This window comes from Paroedura picta, chromosome 9 (assembly GCF_049243985.1).
Source record: "Paroedura picta isolate Pp20150507F chromosome 9, Ppicta_v3.0, whole genome shotgun sequence".
In the NCBI taxonomy this organism is placed as follows: domain Eukaryota; kingdom Metazoa; phylum Chordata; class Lepidosauria; order Squamata; family Gekkonidae; genus Paroedura; species Paroedura picta.
In genome coordinates, this window is record NC_135377.1 from 996,354 (window position 1) to 1,015,598 (window position 19,245).

The 19,245-nt window shown below is 59.5% G+C and overlaps 2 protein-coding genes across 14 annotated transcripts; one reads left to right on the forward strand and one right to left on the reverse strand.

Moving 5' to 3' along the window:
* Positions 1 to 4: 4 nt before the first annotated feature.
* SLC52A2 (solute carrier family 52 member 2) lies at positions 5 to 12,269 on the reverse strand. 13 transcript variants are annotated; one of them, XM_077353534.1, is made up of 8 exons: positions 11,381 to 11,606; positions 7,047 to 7,154; positions 6,778 to 6,970; positions 6,501 to 6,575; positions 5,675 to 5,813; positions 3,971 to 4,823; positions 2,062 to 2,185; positions 5 to 1,777 (listed from the first exon to the last, which is right to left on the reverse strand). In XM_077353534.1, exons 5-8 carry the CDS (start codon positions 5,802 to 5,804, stop codon positions 1,562 to 1,564), a joined length of 1,323 nt encoding a protein of 440 aa, XP_077209649.1. In that variant the 5' UTR covers positions 5,805 to 5,813; positions 6,501 to 6,575; positions 6,778 to 6,970; positions 7,047 to 7,154; positions 11,381 to 11,606; the 3' UTR covers positions 5 to 1,561. The 13 variants fall into 13 exon arrangements, with proteins under 13 accessions (XP_077209649.1, XP_077209655.1, XP_077209645.1 ...); XM_077353540.1 differs by adding an exon at positions 11,014 to 11,121 and having other exon boundaries at positions 6,501 to 6,970; XM_077353530.1 differs by lacking the exons at positions 6,501 to 6,575; positions 6,778 to 6,970 and adding an exon at positions 12,170 to 12,269 and having other exon boundaries at positions 11,381 to 11,512.
* Positions 12,266 to 18,949, forward strand: FBXL6 (F-box and leucine rich repeat protein 6). Its single transcript, XM_077352864.1, has 9 exons — positions 12,266 to 12,582; positions 12,686 to 12,844; positions 12,927 to 12,990; positions 13,082 to 13,213; positions 13,330 to 13,437; positions 13,985 to 14,098; positions 14,235 to 14,466; positions 15,204 to 15,453; positions 17,785 to 18,949. The coding sequence occupies exons 1-9, from the start codon at positions 12,266 to 12,268 to the stop codon at positions 17,933 to 17,935; spliced, it is 1,527 nt and encodes a 508-aa protein (XP_077208979.1). The 3' UTR covers positions 17,936 to 18,949.
* Positions 18,950 to 19,245: the final 296 nt, after the last annotated feature.

The window sequence follows — 19,245 nt, forward strand, 5'->3', positions numbered from 1 at the left end:
ACCCACCCCAGAGACTGGAGGGAGGAGAGCCCCTCTCCCCGCTCTTCTCCAGGAAGCAGCCGGTGTTCCTACAACCGTGGAGCAGGAGGGGCCGTGGGAACCAGACCCCCACAACTGGCTCTTGTGCATACAGAGGTTTAGAGCACCTACTTTGAGGACAGAAATCAGGGGGGGGGGGAGCATCATTCGGAATCCTGTGTCCAGTTTTGGCCCCCACATCTCCGAAGGCACCGCAGCCTCGGCCAAGGCAACTGAAATGACCGAGGGGATGGAATGATGAAAGAGACGGGGGGGGGGGTCTTCAGCTCGCACAAATGAGGAGCGGGCCTTGACCACAGGCTGCATGGGATAGGGAATGAGAGAAAGGACTTTCCTCCCTCTCTCACAAGACAAGGACGCCATGAAATCGATGAGCAGGATGAGCAGATGACAGGAAGTCCCTCCGTAGAATTCACTGCCTCAGGAAGCAGGGGTGGCTGCAAGCACAGGCAGCTTCCAGAGGGGGCTGGAGAAAAACAGCAGAGGCCCATCTGCAGCTACTAGATGCAAAGTGAAAATGTCTGGGGCAGGAATACTCTGTCTTCTTGATGCTGGGGGCACAGTGGGAGGAGTTCTGGCCCCACTGATGGACCTCCAGATGGCCCCTGAGTGACCTGATCCCGCAGGGCTAACACGGCCCTTGCGGTACATCTTCCAGTCCTCCTTTCTGAACTGGGCATCTGTAAGGCAGAAGGTGTGGCTTACAGCTGGCTTCTTAAATTCCCTGCTCTGGGGTCTATCGAGGGGTACACAGAAAGGGGCTCTGAAGCCCACCTTCCCCTCTGCACCATGCAACAGAGCCAAGTCCAAAGTAGAGAAATGTGTCGATGACTAGAGCCCCTCCTGCCCAGCCTGCAGGATCCAAGGCACAGCCCTCCCAGGGCTAGGACTGCCGGGCATCTGGGGATGTCTTTGGAATCCCCCCACCCCAGGCAAGAGTGAAATGTCCAGTCTGCTCAGCTGGCAAAAAGGGAAAGGGGCAGGGGACAAGAAGCCACTGAGCAGCGCCCAGAAGCAGCAGGGCCTGGGGCAGAGCGAGGAGAGGGCTCTTAAGGCACGGGGGGGGGGGGGGGCTACATAGGCAGCCTCTGAAGGGGAGGGAGGCGGCAGCCACCGCTTCCGCCGCTCTTCAGAGAGACCCTCCCCCCCCCCTTGGGAGGCTGGTGGCAGCGGCAGAGGAGCCTGCCCGCTTTCTCCCCCACGGAGTGCAGTCTTGCAGGGGGGTTGGCTTGGCACCCACTGGGACAGAGTGGCCACGGCTGGAATGGGGATTTCTCACGTTAAAAAAAAACAGAATAGACTGGGGGTGGGGGGTCTTCTTTGCAGACTGGCTGTGCCCGACCCAAAGGAGAGGAACTGCTTGCCTGGAGGAAGGCGAGAGGGGAAATAAAGGCCGTGGTGCCCCTCTGGAGAAAAGCCACCCTGGGGCCTGGCTTCTTGCCCTCCCGAGGCTGAGGAAGAATCACGTTCTGCCCACTGGCTGCAGAAAGGGGGGGCTGGCCTCCTGGCACTGGCTCTCTGCTCACACCACGCAGCTGTCCACACAGTCCATCCCGCTGTGGAAGAGGTGGTAGACGCTGGTGAGAGGGAACATGATGAGGGCGCCCACCAGAGAGCCCACCTGGATGATGGTGCCACACCAGACCAGGGCCGCGTGGCCCGCCTCATGCAGCAGGCTGCCGATCACCACCTTCAGGTAGGAGAAGAGGCCCATGAACAAGATCCAGGAGGCCACCTGCTGGGAGAAGACATCTCAACTGTGGCTTCCTTTGCATGCAAAGAGCCACCCCATCCCTCCCTGGGTCTTCCATTTCCCTGACCAGAGGGGAGACAGACAGAGTACAGCTCTCCCCCCCACCTTTCCCCCCCCATTCCCCCCAGGGCTGTGGCTTCCAGCTCCAAGTGGAAAAGGGAGTGTGGCCAAGCCTCACAGGAGTGGAGCCCCGGAACAGCAGCAGCTGTCTGCTCACCCCCCCCCCCCTCCCAACACATGCTCTGCTCAGCAGCCCCCACCACACTCACCACCAGTGCCACACCCACGGGGCTGCCCACCAGTGGCGGGCAGGGGCTGAAGGCCGCCAGGACCATCAGGTAGGCTCCGAACACGCCTCCCAGTGCAGAAAGGAGGCCCAGGCCCAGGGAGGACCTGGCAGGGAAAGAGAGAGGCAAGCCAGCCGTCAGTGGAAGCACGGCACACGCACACACCTGCAGGGAAGGGGGCCCAGAGGCAGCACAGCAAAGCCCCCCCACCCCGCCTGGTCTTCCATCCTGACTAAAAGGTGTGTGTGTGGGGGGGAGGGGGGGGAGAGGACGGCTGGTGGCTGCTGCCACCAGGTGGCCGAGGGGCAGCTGCAGTCCACAGGAATCTCCATGGAGAAAGACCCGAGGCTGTCTCTTGTGCCCGGTGCCGGGAAAAGGCAAATGGCAAGCAGGGGAGTGGCTCACCTTCTCCCACCCCCAGACTGCCAAGATCTCAGGCCAGCCCCTCCAATGGCCCCTCTCACCCCCCCCCCCCCAACATGGCAGGCGTGAGCAGGATGATGATTCTTTAAATTTATAGCCCACCTTCCTCCTTAGACTCAAGGTGGGTGAGGTTTAGGGGGTTTTATGGGATAATATATGTATTATCCCATAAAAACCCCTAAAACAGTATTGATGCCAAAGCTGCCAAGATGGCCAGGTCCCTCCTACCTACCACAGTCATCACATAAGGGGTGTGCTAGAGGTTGTACAGCACAGCCTGAGGGGGGCCCACTGATCTTACAGGCCTGGCCTCAACCAAACGCCTGGCAGAAGTTTGCCAGCTCCGTCAGGGCCCGCAGCTCTCCTGCGAGCTCACTCAAGGCTAGGACGGAAAAGGCCCGGACCAGGTCAAGGTCAGGTGTGCCTCTCTGGAGCCAGGAACCACAAGAAAATCCACACCCACAGAGTGAAGGGCCCTGTGGGGGGCATAAGCAGACAACTCACTACTCACAGAACTAGCAAGTTGGAAGGAGCCTAAAGGCCCTTGATCCAGTGCAAAGCCCTGCTTCCTGCAGGACGGCCAAAAGCACCTGAGGCGGGCTGTGAATCTAGTCCATCAGAGCATGGCCAGTCTTGAGGGATACTGGCCATGAAGGGGAGTGCGGGAGGCGGGGCTGAGAACTGGGAGCCCCGACACTCCTGGGTGGCAGACCCAGAACCCCCTCCCACGTTCTCTCCCCTCCCTTCAGGCCCAAAAGATCTTTGCCATCCGCCTGCCCCTGCCCTGGAGCTCCTGCCCCTCTTAGAATCATAGAGCTGGACGGGGCCATAGAGGCCATCTAGTCCAATCCCCTGCTCAACGCAGGATCAGCCCTAAGCATCCTAAAGCATCCAAGAAAAGTGTGTATCCAGCCTTTGCTTGAAGACTGCCAGTGAGGGGGAGCTCACCACCTCCTGAGGCAGCCCATTTCACTGCTGAACTACTCTGACTGTGAAAAACTTTTTCCTGATATTTAGCCTATATCGTTGTACTTGAAGTTTAAACCCATTACTGCGTGTCCTCTCCTCTGCAGCCAACGGGAACAGCATCCTGCCCTCCTCCAAGTGACAACCTTTCAAATACTTAAAGAGGGCTATCATGTCCCCTCTCAACCTCCTTTTCTCCAGGCTGAACATTCCCAAGTCCCTCAACCTATCTTCATAGGGCTTGGTCCCTTGGCCCCAGATCATCTTCGTCGCTCTCCTCTGTACCCTTTCAATTTTATCTACATCCTTCTTGAAGTGAGGCCTCCAGAACTGCACACAGTACTCCAGGTGTGGTCTGACCAGTGCCGTATACAATGGGACTATGACATCTTGTGATTTTGATGTGATGCCCCTGTTGATACAGCCCAAAATGGCATTCGCCTTTTTTGCCGCTGCATCACCTCTTCTGCTAACAGCCGATGGACACCCTCGGTCCCCTCACCTGCACAGCAGGAACATGGCCACGAAACAGGCCACGGGGTTGGCGATGTTGCTGAGCACCACGGAGAGGTGGTAGGCCATGCCCCCGTACGGCAGGCAGGAGTAGCTCTGAACCGAAGGCAGGACCCCGTTGGTCAGGGCGCTGCAGACCCCCAGCAGCCCCAGCAGGTAGATGTTCCTCCATGTCCAGAAGCTGGCGGCCGGTGGCTTGGTGGGCGCTTCTGAGCCAGGGCCCTCTGTGGCGCCATCAGCGGTGGGTGCGCCGTTGGTCTGCAAGGGGAAGGACTCTTCCGAGGCCACGCTCTCCTGGGAGGAGCTCTTCCCCTCCTTGTGCCAGAAGAGCAGGCCCAGGAAGGCCAGAGCCGAGATGCACAGGAGGCCGAGGAGCAGCCAGAAGAAGGTGGTGGCCGAAAAGTTCTCCTCCAGGTAATGCGGCTGAGAGGCATTGCCTTGCGTGCCGTTGAGGCATTCCAGCTGCCCCACGCCCTGCCCCAGGGCAAGCACGCAGGGCAGGAGGGCACTGAGCCCCTGCCCAATGAAGAAGGTGCGCACAAAGAGCGGTGGGAACTGGTACATGAAGGGCAGGAAGGACACGTTGGAGGTACAGCACAGCAGGGCCAGCAGGAAGGCCAGCACCAAGTAGGCCAGGCTGTGCTCCATGCCAGCAATGGCCGCCGTCCGGTGCCAGAAGAGCGCCAGGAAGAGGGCGGCCCCCACTGCCAGCAGCTGTATGGCATGGATCAGCCAGCGTTCCTTCAGCCGCCCAGGCGCAAAATGGTGTGCCAGCGTCACGCTCATGGGGCCCACGTTGCCCAGGGCAATGAGAACGGACAGGTAGGCAGGGAGGTTCCAGCCTGCAGAGAGGAAAGGCGGAGAGGGACTTCAAGCCTCTGGGCAGAGGGCTGGGTGGAAGTGGCGCCTGGCCAAGGGGAGGCCGGGTAGGGAGACAGGCCCAGGCCAGGCCAGGCCTAGAAGCTTCAGAGGGAGGATCTGGCCAGGCCCAGCTGGCGTTTCAGAACTGGAGGCGGGGGGAAGGGGGGGGACTAAGAGACACACGGCAGCCCCAAATAGGGAGTCTGCTGGTCCAGCCATCTAAAACAGAATCGCTATGGGGGATTCACAGCAGGCTTGGGAAGTGTTGGCGGGGAAGCTCAGTCTCCCGGGACCTTTGGAGTTCTCCGGGAGCGTTAAAAGGCCCACATTTCCAGCTGCCCAAGAAGACTCTGCCAAAGTCCTGCCCGGCAGCTCCCAAGGCCTCCAAGGGGTCTGGAAAAAAGATCGGGTCCCCAGGAGGCAGAAGGTCAGCTCACGATGAGAGGGAGGGCAGGGCAGGGCAGGGCAGGAACTGGTCCTCCGGCCTCACAATGGGAGGAAGGGAACCACTAGGGTCTCACAGGAAGTGGTGCTCACAGATCAACCCTAAATGGCCTCAGCCACCGTGGGAAGCAGGATGCCAACCCGAGGGGCCCCTGCTCTGCTCTGCTCCACGGGGCACGCACGGAGATCCCAAAGCAAAGGCTCCATAGCCTTTCCAGGGAGGCCCTGCCCAGCATCCCCTTCTCCCTCCGACTGCTGCACCCAGCTCTGGCTTCCCAGTAGTCCTCGGGAAGCCCCCCAGAGCCACTCCCCCCCCCCACCCAGGAGCCAGCCCCTGATCCCAGGCATGGGGACCACAAAGTCTGCCGATGCCAGCCCCAGTCCTTACCTTCCGGGAGCCTCTTCACCACCACCGGAAGCTCCACCCACAGGGCATTAATGGAGACCCAGGAGCCCATGCCAAAGAGGGCCACAAGCACGTGGGTGGCCACAGAGCGGCCGATCAGGGGAGAAGACATCCTCCGGCCCTGGGGAGAGAAAGGGCCCCAGCCTCAAGCCGCAGCAGCGCCTCCCGTTCAAAGGAGCCAGCAGGAGGGGATGCGGAAGACCTCCCTCCGCCCAAGAGCCACCCACGGCCAGGCAGAGGAGGCAGGACAGATGGTGACCCAGCAGAGCCAGACTCAGCCGAGAGCACCTTCAGGTCTCCCAGCCCAGCGCCCCCCATGCCCACGGGTCTGCCCTCAGTGGGGCCAGCCAGGCTCCCAGGACTCCCGAGAGCGGGTGAAGCCACCCAGCGTTTCCCAGCCCCCAGCCCAGGGAAGAGGGGGAAAGGGGCCAAAGGAGCCCCTGGAAGCAGCCACAGGTGGGATTAAAGGTGGGGCTGCCTGACCCCCCGGTCCTGCCCATCCAGCTGCGTGGCTGGGGGCGACTCCCCAAGACCTGCGACAGGCGGGCCTGCGCCCCGGGCCTTGGTTTGGCCATGGAGAACTGCAGGCGGAAGGCCCTGCTGGGCAGGAAGAGCAGCAGTGGAGCACGAGCCCCGGCAGTTCTGCAGACAGGATGACCAAGGGTAGCCAGCCAATGCCGACAACCACCCCTGCCTTCCGAGTACACAAACAGCCTCCCGAGTCGCAGCACAGAGCATGAAAGGCGGCAAAGTTATTCGGCAGGATCCTTGCCTCAGCCAGGGAAACACAGTGGGACAGGCCACTTACCTGAGAGAGCCGAAGGGAAGGGAAGGGTCCTAGCCACAAGTACGGAGCACGGAAAGAGAGGCAGCAGGGGGATTGCTGCAGGCCCGTCAAGGAGGAAGACGGCAGCAGAGAAGAGGGGAGCCACAGCAGCCACCCGGCGCAGAGGAGATCCCTCTTGGCACCCCTGAACCTGGGGAAGGGAGGGGGTGCCTTCTCCCAGGAAGCGAGGAAGGACGCGGGAGCCACCTCCTGGTGAAGCCTGGGAAGAGCCCCACATCCCCTTCACCCGAGGAGACACAACTCCAGGAGCTATTGGATCCAATGGGAGGGAAGCCTCAGGAATCCCATAACTGCTGAGGAGCAGTGGACATGGAGCCTCCAGGGAAAGGCCGAGGATCGAGGCCACAGCAGCCTTTGGGGAACAGGCGCTTCAGGGTCCAAGCACTCCTCCCAGAGGACTGAGGAACTCGGACAGCGAGGCGCATGGGAAGCTGCAGGAGGGAAGAGAGGTAGCTAGCAAGCAGCCAGGAGAATGGGGATAGGGCTGGCGACCCCTCCCTGCCTTACCACAGATCACAGCTCTGCTTTTCAGATACCGCCGGCTTCCCCGCTCTAGTCCAGAATGGAAGAACACATCAGGTCAGACGGAGCATTTCTCAGACCACGGAGGCTGTCCTTGTGGGAAAGAAAAATTGTATTGGTTTCCGATGTGCACAGCATTTATACAAAACACACAGAGTCGAAGTCTCTCTGGGCTCAGTCAAAAGAACAGAGGAATGACCACCAGGCTGAGCCACTCCAAATACAGGACAACTTGAGTCCCCAGCTGAAGAGCACGGAGGAAAAGCAGTGAGCAGCACAGAGGCCTCCCTTGGAGGAGGGAGCGTTACTGTGCTTACTGCAAAAGAAACAAACAACATAAGAGAAGCCCTGCTGGGTCAGACCAGGGAGGGTCCATCCAGGCCAGCCTCCTGCCTCACACAGAGACCAACCAGTTCCTCTGGAGGGCCAACAAGGTATACAGGTTTGGGCCTTCCCCTGAGGTGGCCTCCTGGCTCCAGAGGTTTAGTGCCTCTGGATGGGGAGGTCCCCCTCGGCCCCCCTGGCCAGGAGCCACTGGCAGACTTGTCCCCCATGAATCTGCCTAACCCCCTTGTCAAGCGGTTAATTCCTGTGGCCATCCCGACATCCTCTGGCCGCCAATTCCACCTTTTAGTCACTCTCTGTGCAAAGGAGCATTTGCTTCTGCCCATCCTGAACAAGCACCTTAAAAACCATCCAAGCTACAGTTCGCTCTCCCTCATGAGGCAGCCTTTCCATGACGGGTAGGGGGGAAATAAAGAGCAGCCCAAGGGGAAGGCAGAACCCCCTACACTTAAGAAGGCTCAGCAGGGAGGGGGCAGGGGACGGGAATCTGCAGGCAGCTCTCACCCGCCTGGGCCCCACCCTGCCTCTCCTACACCAGCCCCCTACACTTAAGAAGGCTCAGCAGGGAGGGGGCAGGGGACGGGAATCTGCAGGCAGCTCTCACCCGCCTGGGCCCCACCCTGCCTCTCCTACACCAGCCCCCGCAAGGGCCACACATTCCGTCAGTCTTCGAGATGCAACCAGACTCCGGCTCTTTCCTGCTGCTCCAGGGAGACCCAACTGTGGCTGGGAATGGAAGCTGCACGGCACTCAACATGCTGAGAGGCCTCCTGGAAGAGCATCCCTCTCTCTCTCTCCCTCTCTCTCTCTGGTTCATGCAATCGGAGGGAGGCCGGGCGCAATTGAGCAGGTCCCCGGCTTCTCTCCTCCTGACCTCTGCATATTTAGCTCCCGCACAGCTCCTCCAGCCCTGCCCTCACCAGCAACAGGAAGGAGGGGCAGAACCCGACTGGAAGCAGAGCAGGCGAATATCCACCGTCAAAGAAGCCCTCTCCAGAAGCAGCAGGGGCCTCAGGAGGAGAGCAGCCCTTGGTGACTGCGGAGGGAGGCTGGCAGGCTGGCTGGTGGCAGGTTGGGGCAAGAGCTGGCCAGCCGCAGAGGCAGCGTGCGTGCCAGCAGGCCAGCTTCCCTGGAGCAAGAGGCTGAGTCTTTCATCTTGCCCACAAGCCACAACAATTCCAGGATGTCTCCACCCGCTCTCTCTGCCAGGACCCAGCCCCGGAAGGCAAACTGAAACCCTTCCTCCTGCCTCCGCAGTATATTTCCCTCCTCTTGCACATGGGCTTGGCATCCTTGGCCAATGGTGGTGCAATCCATGGCAGCATCATGCAAGGCAGGGCAGACTACATGGTGCCCCACGACTCCATCCAGGAACACGGAGGACCCCAGGCGCCTCAGCCACAGAGACCTGGTGACGCTAGTCCAGAGCGTGGGAGAAAGCAGCCAGCCTGGCACAGACTGGGCCTGTGGAGCAACTATGACATGCCAGGAGATTTCATGGCCTCCCAGGAGACCTGGTGAGCCTCTGCATAGCGTCTCCTGCAGCAACAGGAGCCCTGCAGCCAGTCCCTGGCCAATGAGCGCCCAAGCTCCCTCCCCCTGTGCCTCCCTTCAGGGATGGGGATTGATGCCTTTTGGCCAGCTACTCATTTTGCCCTTGATATTGCTAAGGAAATGCTGCCCAGTAGTTAGGGCTGAACCAAATTCTGAGTTTCCATCAAGAATACACTGCCTAGTGGTTACACACTCAAAGGGTTACTCCGCAGTTTGCTGAAGAGACATCATTCCAGCTATCCTCACAGAAGCCCTTTTCACCACCAATGTGGTGAAAACGTTGTTTCCTAAGGCCATGTGCAGACCAAGGGGGATCCTGGAAAAGGCGGCAGAGCAGAACTATTCCCCTAAAGTAGTCCTGGAATTAGTTCAAGAGCGGAAGAGCCTTCCACTACCTCAGCTTAATCTCTAAAGGTTAAAATCCAATGCTCATGTTAGGCTCTCGAATACCAGCAGACAGCTCTGCCGGGCTCACTGCACACCCACACGGCTTTGTGCCGCTTCCCAAATCTGCTGAAGAGCAGAGAGCCATGCAGTTGGGAGGGGCCATGCAGGAGCAGCCTAAAGCAAGGGTCCCCATCCTGAGGACCACAGGCCGCATGCAGCCCCCACCCTCTTTCTGGGTGGCCCTCCACCCACTTGCCTGCTCTATCGCCCTCACGGCATTTCCCCTCAGACCCATCCTGTCCCCTGCCTCAAGAGGCACCATCTAGTGCTGTTCACCCTGGCCCTTTCTTGCCAAAAAGACAATAGCAGCATTTTTTGGTTGGGGTCTCCATGGGTCCTTCTGTCAGCCCCTCTGGTTCTTATCCTCCACAACAGCATTTGGGCCATTCTAGTTGCTTTGCCAGCCAGCCAAGCTCAGGCCCCCAGACCGCTCAGCTTTTAACTCCCCCTCTCCACCAATTACCAGATTGAAGCTATGAATGTATATAAGGAAGGTAAAGTTGCTGTGGGAATGAGTTTAGGAGATGTCAGGCCTGCTTTTGCAAAAACAAGTGGGAAAAGGACAGTAAAAGACCTGGAATTTTTTTTGCAAAAAAAAGGATACAAAGCGTTTTGCATTTCTAGAGGCTCCGCCCATCAAAGCAAGTGGCTTCCAAAGTGACTGGGGAGGTGGCTGCTGCAAGCACAAGCCTTCTTCCATCCACAACAAGAGCTGGTGGCTCTGGCCTCTGGCAAGGCTTACAGATGAACATTGACAGGACATTTTAAGAGGGTCTGTCCCAAACCTTGACTTGGGCAGCAATGGCTTGTTGGCTAACAGACAAGAGGCACAAAACCCACACTGACTAGGGAAGCCCGTGGAGCTACATAAACGGATTCCACAGGAAAATATTCTTCCAAAATGGATTGCAGTAAAGTTAACATTTCTTCATTTACATTTATAATTAATAGTTTTGTTAGATTTTGTTTTAAGATGTGGCACTCTTTAGGCACTGGGCACGCTCATGCAGCCCCCATGTGCCAAAAGGTTGGGGACCCCTGGCCTAAATGGTAAAGAAGGAACAAACTAAAGGGTAAAGAAGGAACTTCTCATGTTTGGTGGCAGTGCTCAACAGGCAAGAAGTGTGGTTGGGAAAGCATCGACCTTCTATAGGAAATGTAAGAGAGTGAAAACCCTGCATAAGGCCAAGGCTGCCCTTTGAGGCTACGGCAATAAAAAAAGAGAGAGAAAATCCACGCGCTTAATAGGAGTTCTACCTCCAGCAGCAAGACTATTAATATGATTAAAGGAAACAAGAGATGTTATCCTGCTTTGAAATTCAGCTGTGAAAAGTATGGTTCACATTATGTGTATAGAATAAAAGAATGCGTATAGAATGCGTATAGAAGAATGTGTATAGAATAAAAGAAAGAAGGCCCGAGAGAGCCTCACCAAGACAAGGCGGGCCCCTCTTTAGCCCTGGAACAGGGCTCTGCAGCTGGAGGACAACGTGAGGACTGAAATGTCATGCTCCAGATGAATGGCGATGCAAACATGCAGCCTGAAATCAATGTTAGATTAAGAATTAGCAACAGCCAATTGGAGAGGGAGGGACGTCTGGGGTACCTGCTCTTGTTCTCTTTCAGAGTTGTCAGTGGCAAGCTGAAGGGCACCAAAATCCTGAACTGTCTTTCCTTTGCTGGAGGAACTGGCTTCTGGACTGAGAGCTGCTTCCTGCAGGTACGCAAACGGCCCTTTAGTACACTGCCTGGAAAACTAGTTGCATGACTCTGTGCTTTCAGGGCAAGACAGACTGGGCTGCTCTTCTCTCGCTCCTCCGACTGGAATACGAAGTTGGTCCCCGAACCCTCCCACTAGACCTGAGCACAGAGTTGGCTGCTCTTGCCAGCAGCCTGTGCTGGGCTTCTCCTCCCTCTAACCTCCAGCAACAGTCCAAAGGGGCCCTGCAATCCCCCCGCCAGCCCCTTCTTACCTGCTGCCAGCCGTGGCTGCGATGGGTCAGAATATCAGCAGCATCGTTCTGAGGGGGGCAGGAGGGACGCAGCCGGGTGCAAGATCTCAGCAGACGCCACGGAGATGCCCGGGCCTCCCAGCCAGACAAGCCCTGCAAAAGAACGCAAGAGCAGAGAGCCAGTCAGCGGTTTAGACCCTGCGCCAGAATCCCGGTGCAAAACGCTCCCCTGCTGGGCCAGAGGCAGGTAACTAACTGGTGGCACCGGGGGGAGGGGGAGGGGGAGCGCTCGTCGGCCAGCACGTGTCTCCTTCGGGGGGGGGGGGGGGGGATCCGGCCGGGGCGTTGAGCAACAGCGGAGGCGAGCTGTCTTCGGGCTGGGGAGCGGCCCGTTCCTGGCGGCTCCCTCCCTCACCTGAGATGGCCCCGCCAGCCCCGCCAGCCCCGCCCCCCCGGCCGCTCAGCAGGAGACTTTGCTCGCGAGGCCGCCGGGCTTTTATGGCTCCCTCCGCAGGCGGCCCCTTCTCCGCTCTTATCTGGCCCCGAGGGGGGGGGGAGGCCTCAGCTGCCCCGGCCTCTGCAGCGAGCGCACGGCGGGCTCCGGCATCCCTTCGCCGGGGGGGGGCGGGGGGGGGACAGCAGTCGGTACCTGGCGCGGGGGGGGGGGGCAGGTCCCCGGCAGGCGGCCCCTTCCCCCGCCAGCCCTCGCGGGTCTCCCGCTTCCCTGGGGGAGGGGGAGGGGGAGGGGGAGGGGGAGGGGTGCGGCCTTGGGGCTTCCCTCCCGGAGCGCCCGGCCATCTCCCGCCTCACCTCCCGCCTCATCTCCCGCCCGACCTGCCCCGGAAGCGGAAGAGGCGGGCGCTTCCCAGAGGGCCTTGCGGGGCGTTCGTGGCTGTGGCGGGGGCGATGGCGATGGCGGCGGGGCGGGGGCGGGGGCGCCGTCGTGGTCGGGGGGCGCGGGGGGGGCGGGGCTCGCCGGTGCTGGTGCGCGAGGAGGGGGGCGACCTGCTCTTCCTCATCGCCGAGGGGGGCGCCGGAAGGAAGCGGCGGCGGCGGCGGGGGCCCAGCCGGGGGGGGCCCAGGGGGGTGGGGGAGGGGGAGGGGGAGGGGGCGGGGGGGTCGTGCGGGGGGGGCGCGTGGGGCGAGCGTCTCCCGGGGGAGCTCCTGGAGCGGATCCTGCTGCTCGTGGCGGGCTCGGAGGGGGCGGTGCCCTCCCTCTGCAGGTGCGGGGCCGGGGGGTGGGGGTGGGTGGGGGGGCGCGGGGGGGGTCCTCCTCCGCCTCCTCCTCCGCCTCGAGCGCCCTCCTTCCCTCCTTGGTCCCGGCAGGGCGGCCCGCGTGTGCCGGCGGTGGAACGGCGCGGCCTCGAGCCCCGTCCTGTGGCAGAAGGTCTCCCTGGGCTACTGCTGGGCCCCCCCCGGGCAGAGGTGGCCGCCCGCCGTACAGAAGAGGGCCCTGGGCACCGTGCAGTGGCTGGCCGCCCACAGGTGAGCCCCCCATCTGCCCGCCCCCCCTGCCCCTCCTGCCCCAGCCTCGGCAGGAGCCTCGCCTGAGACTTCTCTCCCACAGACTTGCCCACCTGCGGGACTTTGCGCTCTGCCACTGGAAGAACCACGTGCCCTTCGTCCTGCAGGTGAGGGCGGGCGGGCCCCGTGGGTGCAGCGGAGGGGCAGAAGGCCGAGCCTCCCGCCTCCCGGAGGCAAACGGTGTCCGTCTTCTTTCAGGAAATCGGCCAGTGCTGCCCCCTCCTTGCCTCTCTCAAGTTGTCCCACTGCAGAGGGGTGACTGCAGAGTCGCTGGCGGTGCTGGCTGAGCGTTGCCCCAAGCTGGAGAGTCTAAATCTGCAGCATTCCCAGGTGAGGGCCGGCCGCTGTGGCGGGGAGAGGCCAGGAAGGAGAGGGCCGGCTGGAGCCGCTCTAAGCGGTTCGGTTTTACGGACTTCTCCAACGCCCGTCCTCTTCTGCATGCCTAGGTTCACTCTTCAGCTGTGGTCAGCTTTCTTGAAGCGGCTGGCTCTCGAATCCGGCACCTGTGGTTGACGTACAGCAGCCAAACAAGCGCGGTTATTGCTCTGCTTTTGGTAAGCCCACCTGGAACATTCGGGCAGCTGGTTTCAGCCTGCGGCTGAGGGGGAGCAGGAGGCGTGCTCCTGGTGGGCCTGTGCAGTCTTTCCTTCCTCTGGCCTCACAGCGGCTCTGCTGCTCCCGCTGTAGGGAGGCAGTGTGGGCCAAGGGGGAGAGAGCGCCAGGCACAGATCTAGCTTAGCCAGCGGGATCCTTGGGCCGCTTTGGGGGACTTACCTCTCAGCTCCCGTCTCTCTGTAAAATGGGAATCAAGTGGTTGTGAGGACAGCTGAGAAAGCGCAAATGCATTGCACCGTAGAATCAGTGGGGCAGCACAGCGGAGGGCGTGGTTCAACTGCTGGCTTTGCTGCTCAGCAGCATCCAAGGGCAGGCGGCTCGTGGCCATGAGGCCAGGCGGATGGGGCTGGTCCCATCTGCGCATGCATTCGGGCAGCATCGCTTCTGCATCAGGGTTGCTCAGCCGTAACGGGGGCCGGCCCATTTGCCTCAGCTCTCCCCGTGTAAGTCCCCCTAGCAAAACCCTGAAGCCCCTTCCTCTTGCAGGGTGGCTCCTGCCCTGAACTGCGGCTCCTGGAGGTGAACACAGACATCAAGCAACTGAACCAGCATTTCCACCTGTCCATTGAGCAGCTCCAGAATGCCTGCCCACACCTGCAGGTAGGAAGATGAGGCCACTGTGCGGCAAATGCCCCCCTGCCCCCCCTTCCCCTGCTGTTTCAAAAGGGCCCTGTTTTCCCCTCTATGCCGTGGGGATTAGCCTAGGTGTCCTCGCCCTCCTTTTCCCGCCTTCCAGGTGTTGCGTCTGCTCAATGTTGTCTGGAGCCTGAAGACCAGCCCCCGCTCAGCCCCCACCTCCCAAGGCTTCCCAGAGCTGGCAGAGCTGTGCTTGGCCACCACCTCCTACTCCTTTGTCAATGACAGCACCTTGCAGCGTATCTTGTGGGCCTCGGATCGGCTCCGCATGCTTGACCTGCGCGGCTGCTTCCGTGTCACGCCCAAAGCCCTGTCCCTGCTGCCGTGCCCAGGTAGGTGGGGAAGGATCCAGCCCCCCCGCTCCTGCGCCGCCTTGTGGACGTGCCATGTCTGTCTCAGACATTCAGGCTCAGCCTGAACCGAGGCCTGCCGCCTGACGTGGGTGGGGGGCAGGGCTGTCGAGTAGTGGCCGACTCACGGTGACCGGGGGGGGGGTCAAGTCAAGAATTGTTCCGAGGCGGTCTGGCTTGGGGGCCTCTCCTCCAAACGCTAAGCAGGGCCGACCCTGCTGATCTGTGATGCGGTCGGGCTAGTTTGGGGCCTGCTGGCCAATCCGTTCGTTGTTCCGCGTAGCTTGGGGCTCGGTGTCTCAGTCTCTCTGGGAAAGGCATTTGTGTAGTGGAATGCAGGGACACAAACGGCGAGAGAGTCTGCTCTGCTCTGCTCACCCCCTTATGCCCCCTTATGCCCCCTTATGCCATCAGCCCCAGCCCCGGCATGCTTTGCCTGGGGTCTGGCCTTCAAGTGCTGGCTCTCCTGAGTTTGAGCCTCAGCCAGTGTCTTCCCACAGCCTTTTTGCGGGGCTTCTAAATCCTAAACTCTGTGACTCCAGAAGGCAGTTTGTGTCCTGCTGGCTGAATGGTCAAAGCTCTTTGCAAAATGGGAAAGCAGGGGGAAACTCAAAGGGAGGACACACTGCAGCAGCAGCAGCTCTGGATGGGCCTCTTTGATTAGGGGACCATCTGGAGGGCCCTTCCCGGTGACCTTATCTGCTGTGTCCCTCTTGCAGCCCTGGAGCAGCTCTACTTGGGCCTGTACTGCAGTTCCAGTGACATCCACCTGCCCCTGGAAGGGATACACCTGCTCACCCAGAAGTGGAGCCACAGCCTGCAGGAGCTGGACCTGGCTGGCCTGGGTTTCTGCGAGAGCAGCCTGGAGCAGGCGATGGCTGCCTTGGGCCAGGAGCGGAGCCAGGGGGGAGGCCCTCCCCTGCGCTCCCTCAACCTCACGGGCACCAAGGTCATGCTCAGCACTGTCAGGTGAGTGGGAGGGAGGGTTTGAGGGCTTCTTCAAGGGCATCCAGCTCCCCAGCCCTCTCTTACGTTGGTCCTCTTGTGAACCTCTACCTTTTCCCTCCAGAACTGTGGGACTACATTTCCCAGTGTCACTGATCCCCACATGCATCATGACTCTACTTGACACATGGTGCCCACAACCTTCGCACTGGACCGGCAAGTCCCCAAATCCCTGTGGGATTTGTCAGCTTTCCGCAAGGCCTGTAAAACGGAGCTCTTCCACCAGGTCTATGGTTGAGGCTGGGGTCAGCAAATCAGGGGCATCGCTCCCCCCCTAGGAGTTGGAGTGTACGCTACTCCCTTATCCTTTCCTCTTCACCTCTTAATAATTGGGGGAGGGATGGGATTTTAGCCACCATGTTAGTAGATTGATGTTTGAATGGGAATTTTAATGGGATTAGTTGTTGTGACCCGCCTCGAGCCTATCAGGAGAGGCGGGAAATAAATCTAATAATAATAATAATATGGTCACCATGCCTGTCACAGACTCTGCTCTCTGTATGCTTAATAATTAAATCACCCACTGCAGAGCTCCCCGCCCCCCCAGCCCCAGAGCTATCGCACAGGGAAGTGGTCGCTTCCCTCTCCTCAGGTGGATGCCCTCAAGCCTTGAGGCTCTCATCCCCAACAAGAGCAGGAGAGCTGTCAGCACAGGACCGGGGCTGTCCTGCTAGGCCCCGAAAGAAATCTTTCTCTGCCTCAGCTTCTCCGGGTTATGAGGGCCATGCAGCGAGCACACAGCCACCTAGTGGGTACATGATCATGAACGTGGCACTCCCTGGAAAACCTTCCCCCCCCCCAACTCCCCTGTTGGTGTTTTGCCTTCCTAACTGGCTTAGTTTAAACTTGTTCTAGAGTAATGCAGGACAATTGCCTGGATTTTGATAGCCGGAAGGATACAGCAGCTCATGGCTGATGTTGAACTTGTATGTCTCTTCTTGGCAAACCTCTTCCCTTCCTGTACAGTCATCCCTGCGACGGTCACCTCTAGGCTGGACTCGCTGTACGCAGGCCTACCCTTATCCTTGATCCGGAAACTGCAACTGGTGCAGAATGCTGCAGCCAGGATCCTCACCAAAACTTCATGGAGATCCCACATCCGGCCGGCCCTCCCAACAATTCAGCTGGCTCCCAGTTGAATTCCGGATTAAGCTTAAGGTTTTGGTAGCCATACGTGGTTTAAAGCCATACGTGGTTTGGGCCCGGTGTACATGAGAGACCGTCTCCCTGCCTGTACCCCCAGAAGAGCCTTATGCTCTGCCACCTCCCACTGGCTGCAGATCCCTGGCCCCAGAGAAGCACATCGGACCTCAACGAGGGCCAGGGCCTTTTCGGTCCTGGCCCCCACCTGGTGGAACGAGCTCCCTGAGGAGATCAGAGCCCTGCCCGAACTTCCTCAGTTCCGCAGGGCCTGCAAAAGGGAGCTCCTCCACCAGCTCTTTCACTTGAGCTCTTTCACTTGAGGCCGGCCGACTGAGAACATCTGCTGGGCCCCCCTCAGGCGCCCTTCCCTGACTGAACAATTTGATCTCCCCAGTGTTGTTGTTGTTTATGTTGTGTTGTGGGAATAAAAATACAAATAAAATAAATAAATATCCCCCCCCCCCTCGGGCCATATTGTAATCATTGTAATGGCAAGACTGGGGTTTACTGTGCCTTTATTGTGCTGCTTTCATCATGCAATGTTTTGGCGACAGTTCTGATCCGCCCTGAGCCCCCTTTCGCAGGAGGGGGGAGGGCATAAACTCAAGCCTCAATCTATAGCTGAACGGATGGCCTAATGCTGGAGAAGTTCCCTCCTGCTCTGCCTCGATCGCCCTCGCTGAGCTCCCGGGCTCCTCACCCCATTGGAGGCTCCGTTCTTGGGCTCTCCCGAGGGCCTCTCCCGGGAATCCCACTCATGGGTCGGGGTCTCTCGTGTTTCTGAAGCCTAAAGACTTTTTAACTAGGTGTCTTGTTTTTTGGAGGGGGGTTCTTTAGCGGCTAAATTTTCTCTGAACAGTTTCTTACAGCTATGCTGACCTGGGTGCTACTGGCCCTGACAGCTGATCCCCCCTTCCCTGGCAGGGGAGGGGGGCGTTTTCTCCCAAACCTTGATGAATTGGGCTTGGGCCTTGTATGCCCAGCCATAAACAACCACAGGGCTGGTGTCAGGCCTACAATTCATCAAGCAGTTGACCTTGGCGTTACAAGCAGGGTTGTGATAACCAGCTCTCTGACCTCCCCGGAGGAGGAGGAGGAGGAGGAGGGAACTCTGGGAGTCCCGCTAACCGCAGTCTCTTCTCCTGCCTCCAGGACCCTGATCGCCAGCTGCCCTGCCCTCGTCTACCTCAACCTCTCGTCCTGTCGCCATTTGCCACGCGGCACCAAGAAGGCCTATCGAGGCCAGGAGGAAATCCGCCAGTGTTTGCAGCACCTCCTGGCCGACCCCGAGGAGCCCCTCTGACTCTGCAGGACTCTCGTATTGGACCAAATCCACTCCTGGCCAAATCTGCAGCACCAGTCCTCTTCCCAGATGGCTCTCGCTCCTTTGCCAGGGCAGCCGTCCTCCTCCTCTCCCCTGCAAGGGAGGGTGTGGAGGGTCCCAGGCAGCAAGGAGGCTGAAAGGAAGCGTTCCGGATGCTTGAGACGACCCGACCCTCTTTTCCAGTTCCTGATGTCTAATTTCTAGCTCTCTCACAGGTTCCTGAAAGGACTGATTGTAGTCCTGCTACTGCTGCTGCTGCTGCTGCTCATAGTTCGGGGCCGTCATGCAAATGGTGGGAGTCGATGGCCGCTCTCCATTCCCCGGGGCCTCTCTGCCTGGGCAGTGCCAGCAGGCTGTGGACTCCTTACGTCAGAGTTGCTGCAAGTGTTCCCTTTGTCTGTCTGTGGGAGGAGGAGCGGCCGGCCCGCCACCAACTCTTTCCCTCTTTTGAACCATTGCTCCGGACACAACTCCCAGCTTGCATCTGGGTCAGGCCTCCTTTGACACTCTGGCAGTCTTGTTTTATAGCCCTTGACCTTTCCAGACCGTCTTTTGGCCACTTCTCCTTAGAAGCTGCTTCTCTTCAACGGAGCACACCTAAGATGGACAGCTGCTCTGTTGGGGGCAAGATGACCCCACTGGGAGAGACCAAATACCAATTCCCACGTTGTCTGACACAGGTCTTGAGATCCTCAGGGAACCAGTTCTGTCCGAAGTGTGGCTGATGGGTGGGGACCGGAGGGAAAGGTGCCTCTGTTCCCCCCCCCCCAATGCTTCCCAGGAAACAGGTGCCTTCCGGATGGGTCTGAAGGCCTGGCTATTCCAGAGGGCCTTTTCTGAAAGGCACGTTTATACTTTAGGGTGGCTTTTGGGGGGAGGGGACTGTTTGAATGATGCCAGTCATTATGTTGTTTGGGAGTTATCTGTCAATGGCCTCCTGAGTCTGTTTAGACGGAAAGGCAGTTAATAAAGTCCCTGAATGCATTTTGAAAAGCGAGCGTGTGGCTGGCCGTGAGCGTCAGACCTCTGCTTGCAGCTTCCTTGAGCTGTGAAGTAACAGGAGGAACCCGAAGGGACCTGGCAGAGAAGGGCTGGGGTGTCAGTGGCCAAGCCGGAACTTCAGAAGGACGCTCCTGGACAGGGATGCCTCACACGAGGGACTCTCGGGGCAGCCTTGTGGGTCTGCAGTGGAACAGCCAGAGCCCTCCCTCCCCCCCCAAACCATCCCTTTCCTCCAGCGGAACCGATGGCTGCAGTCTGGAGAGGAGCTGCAGTTGTGGGGAGGTCCC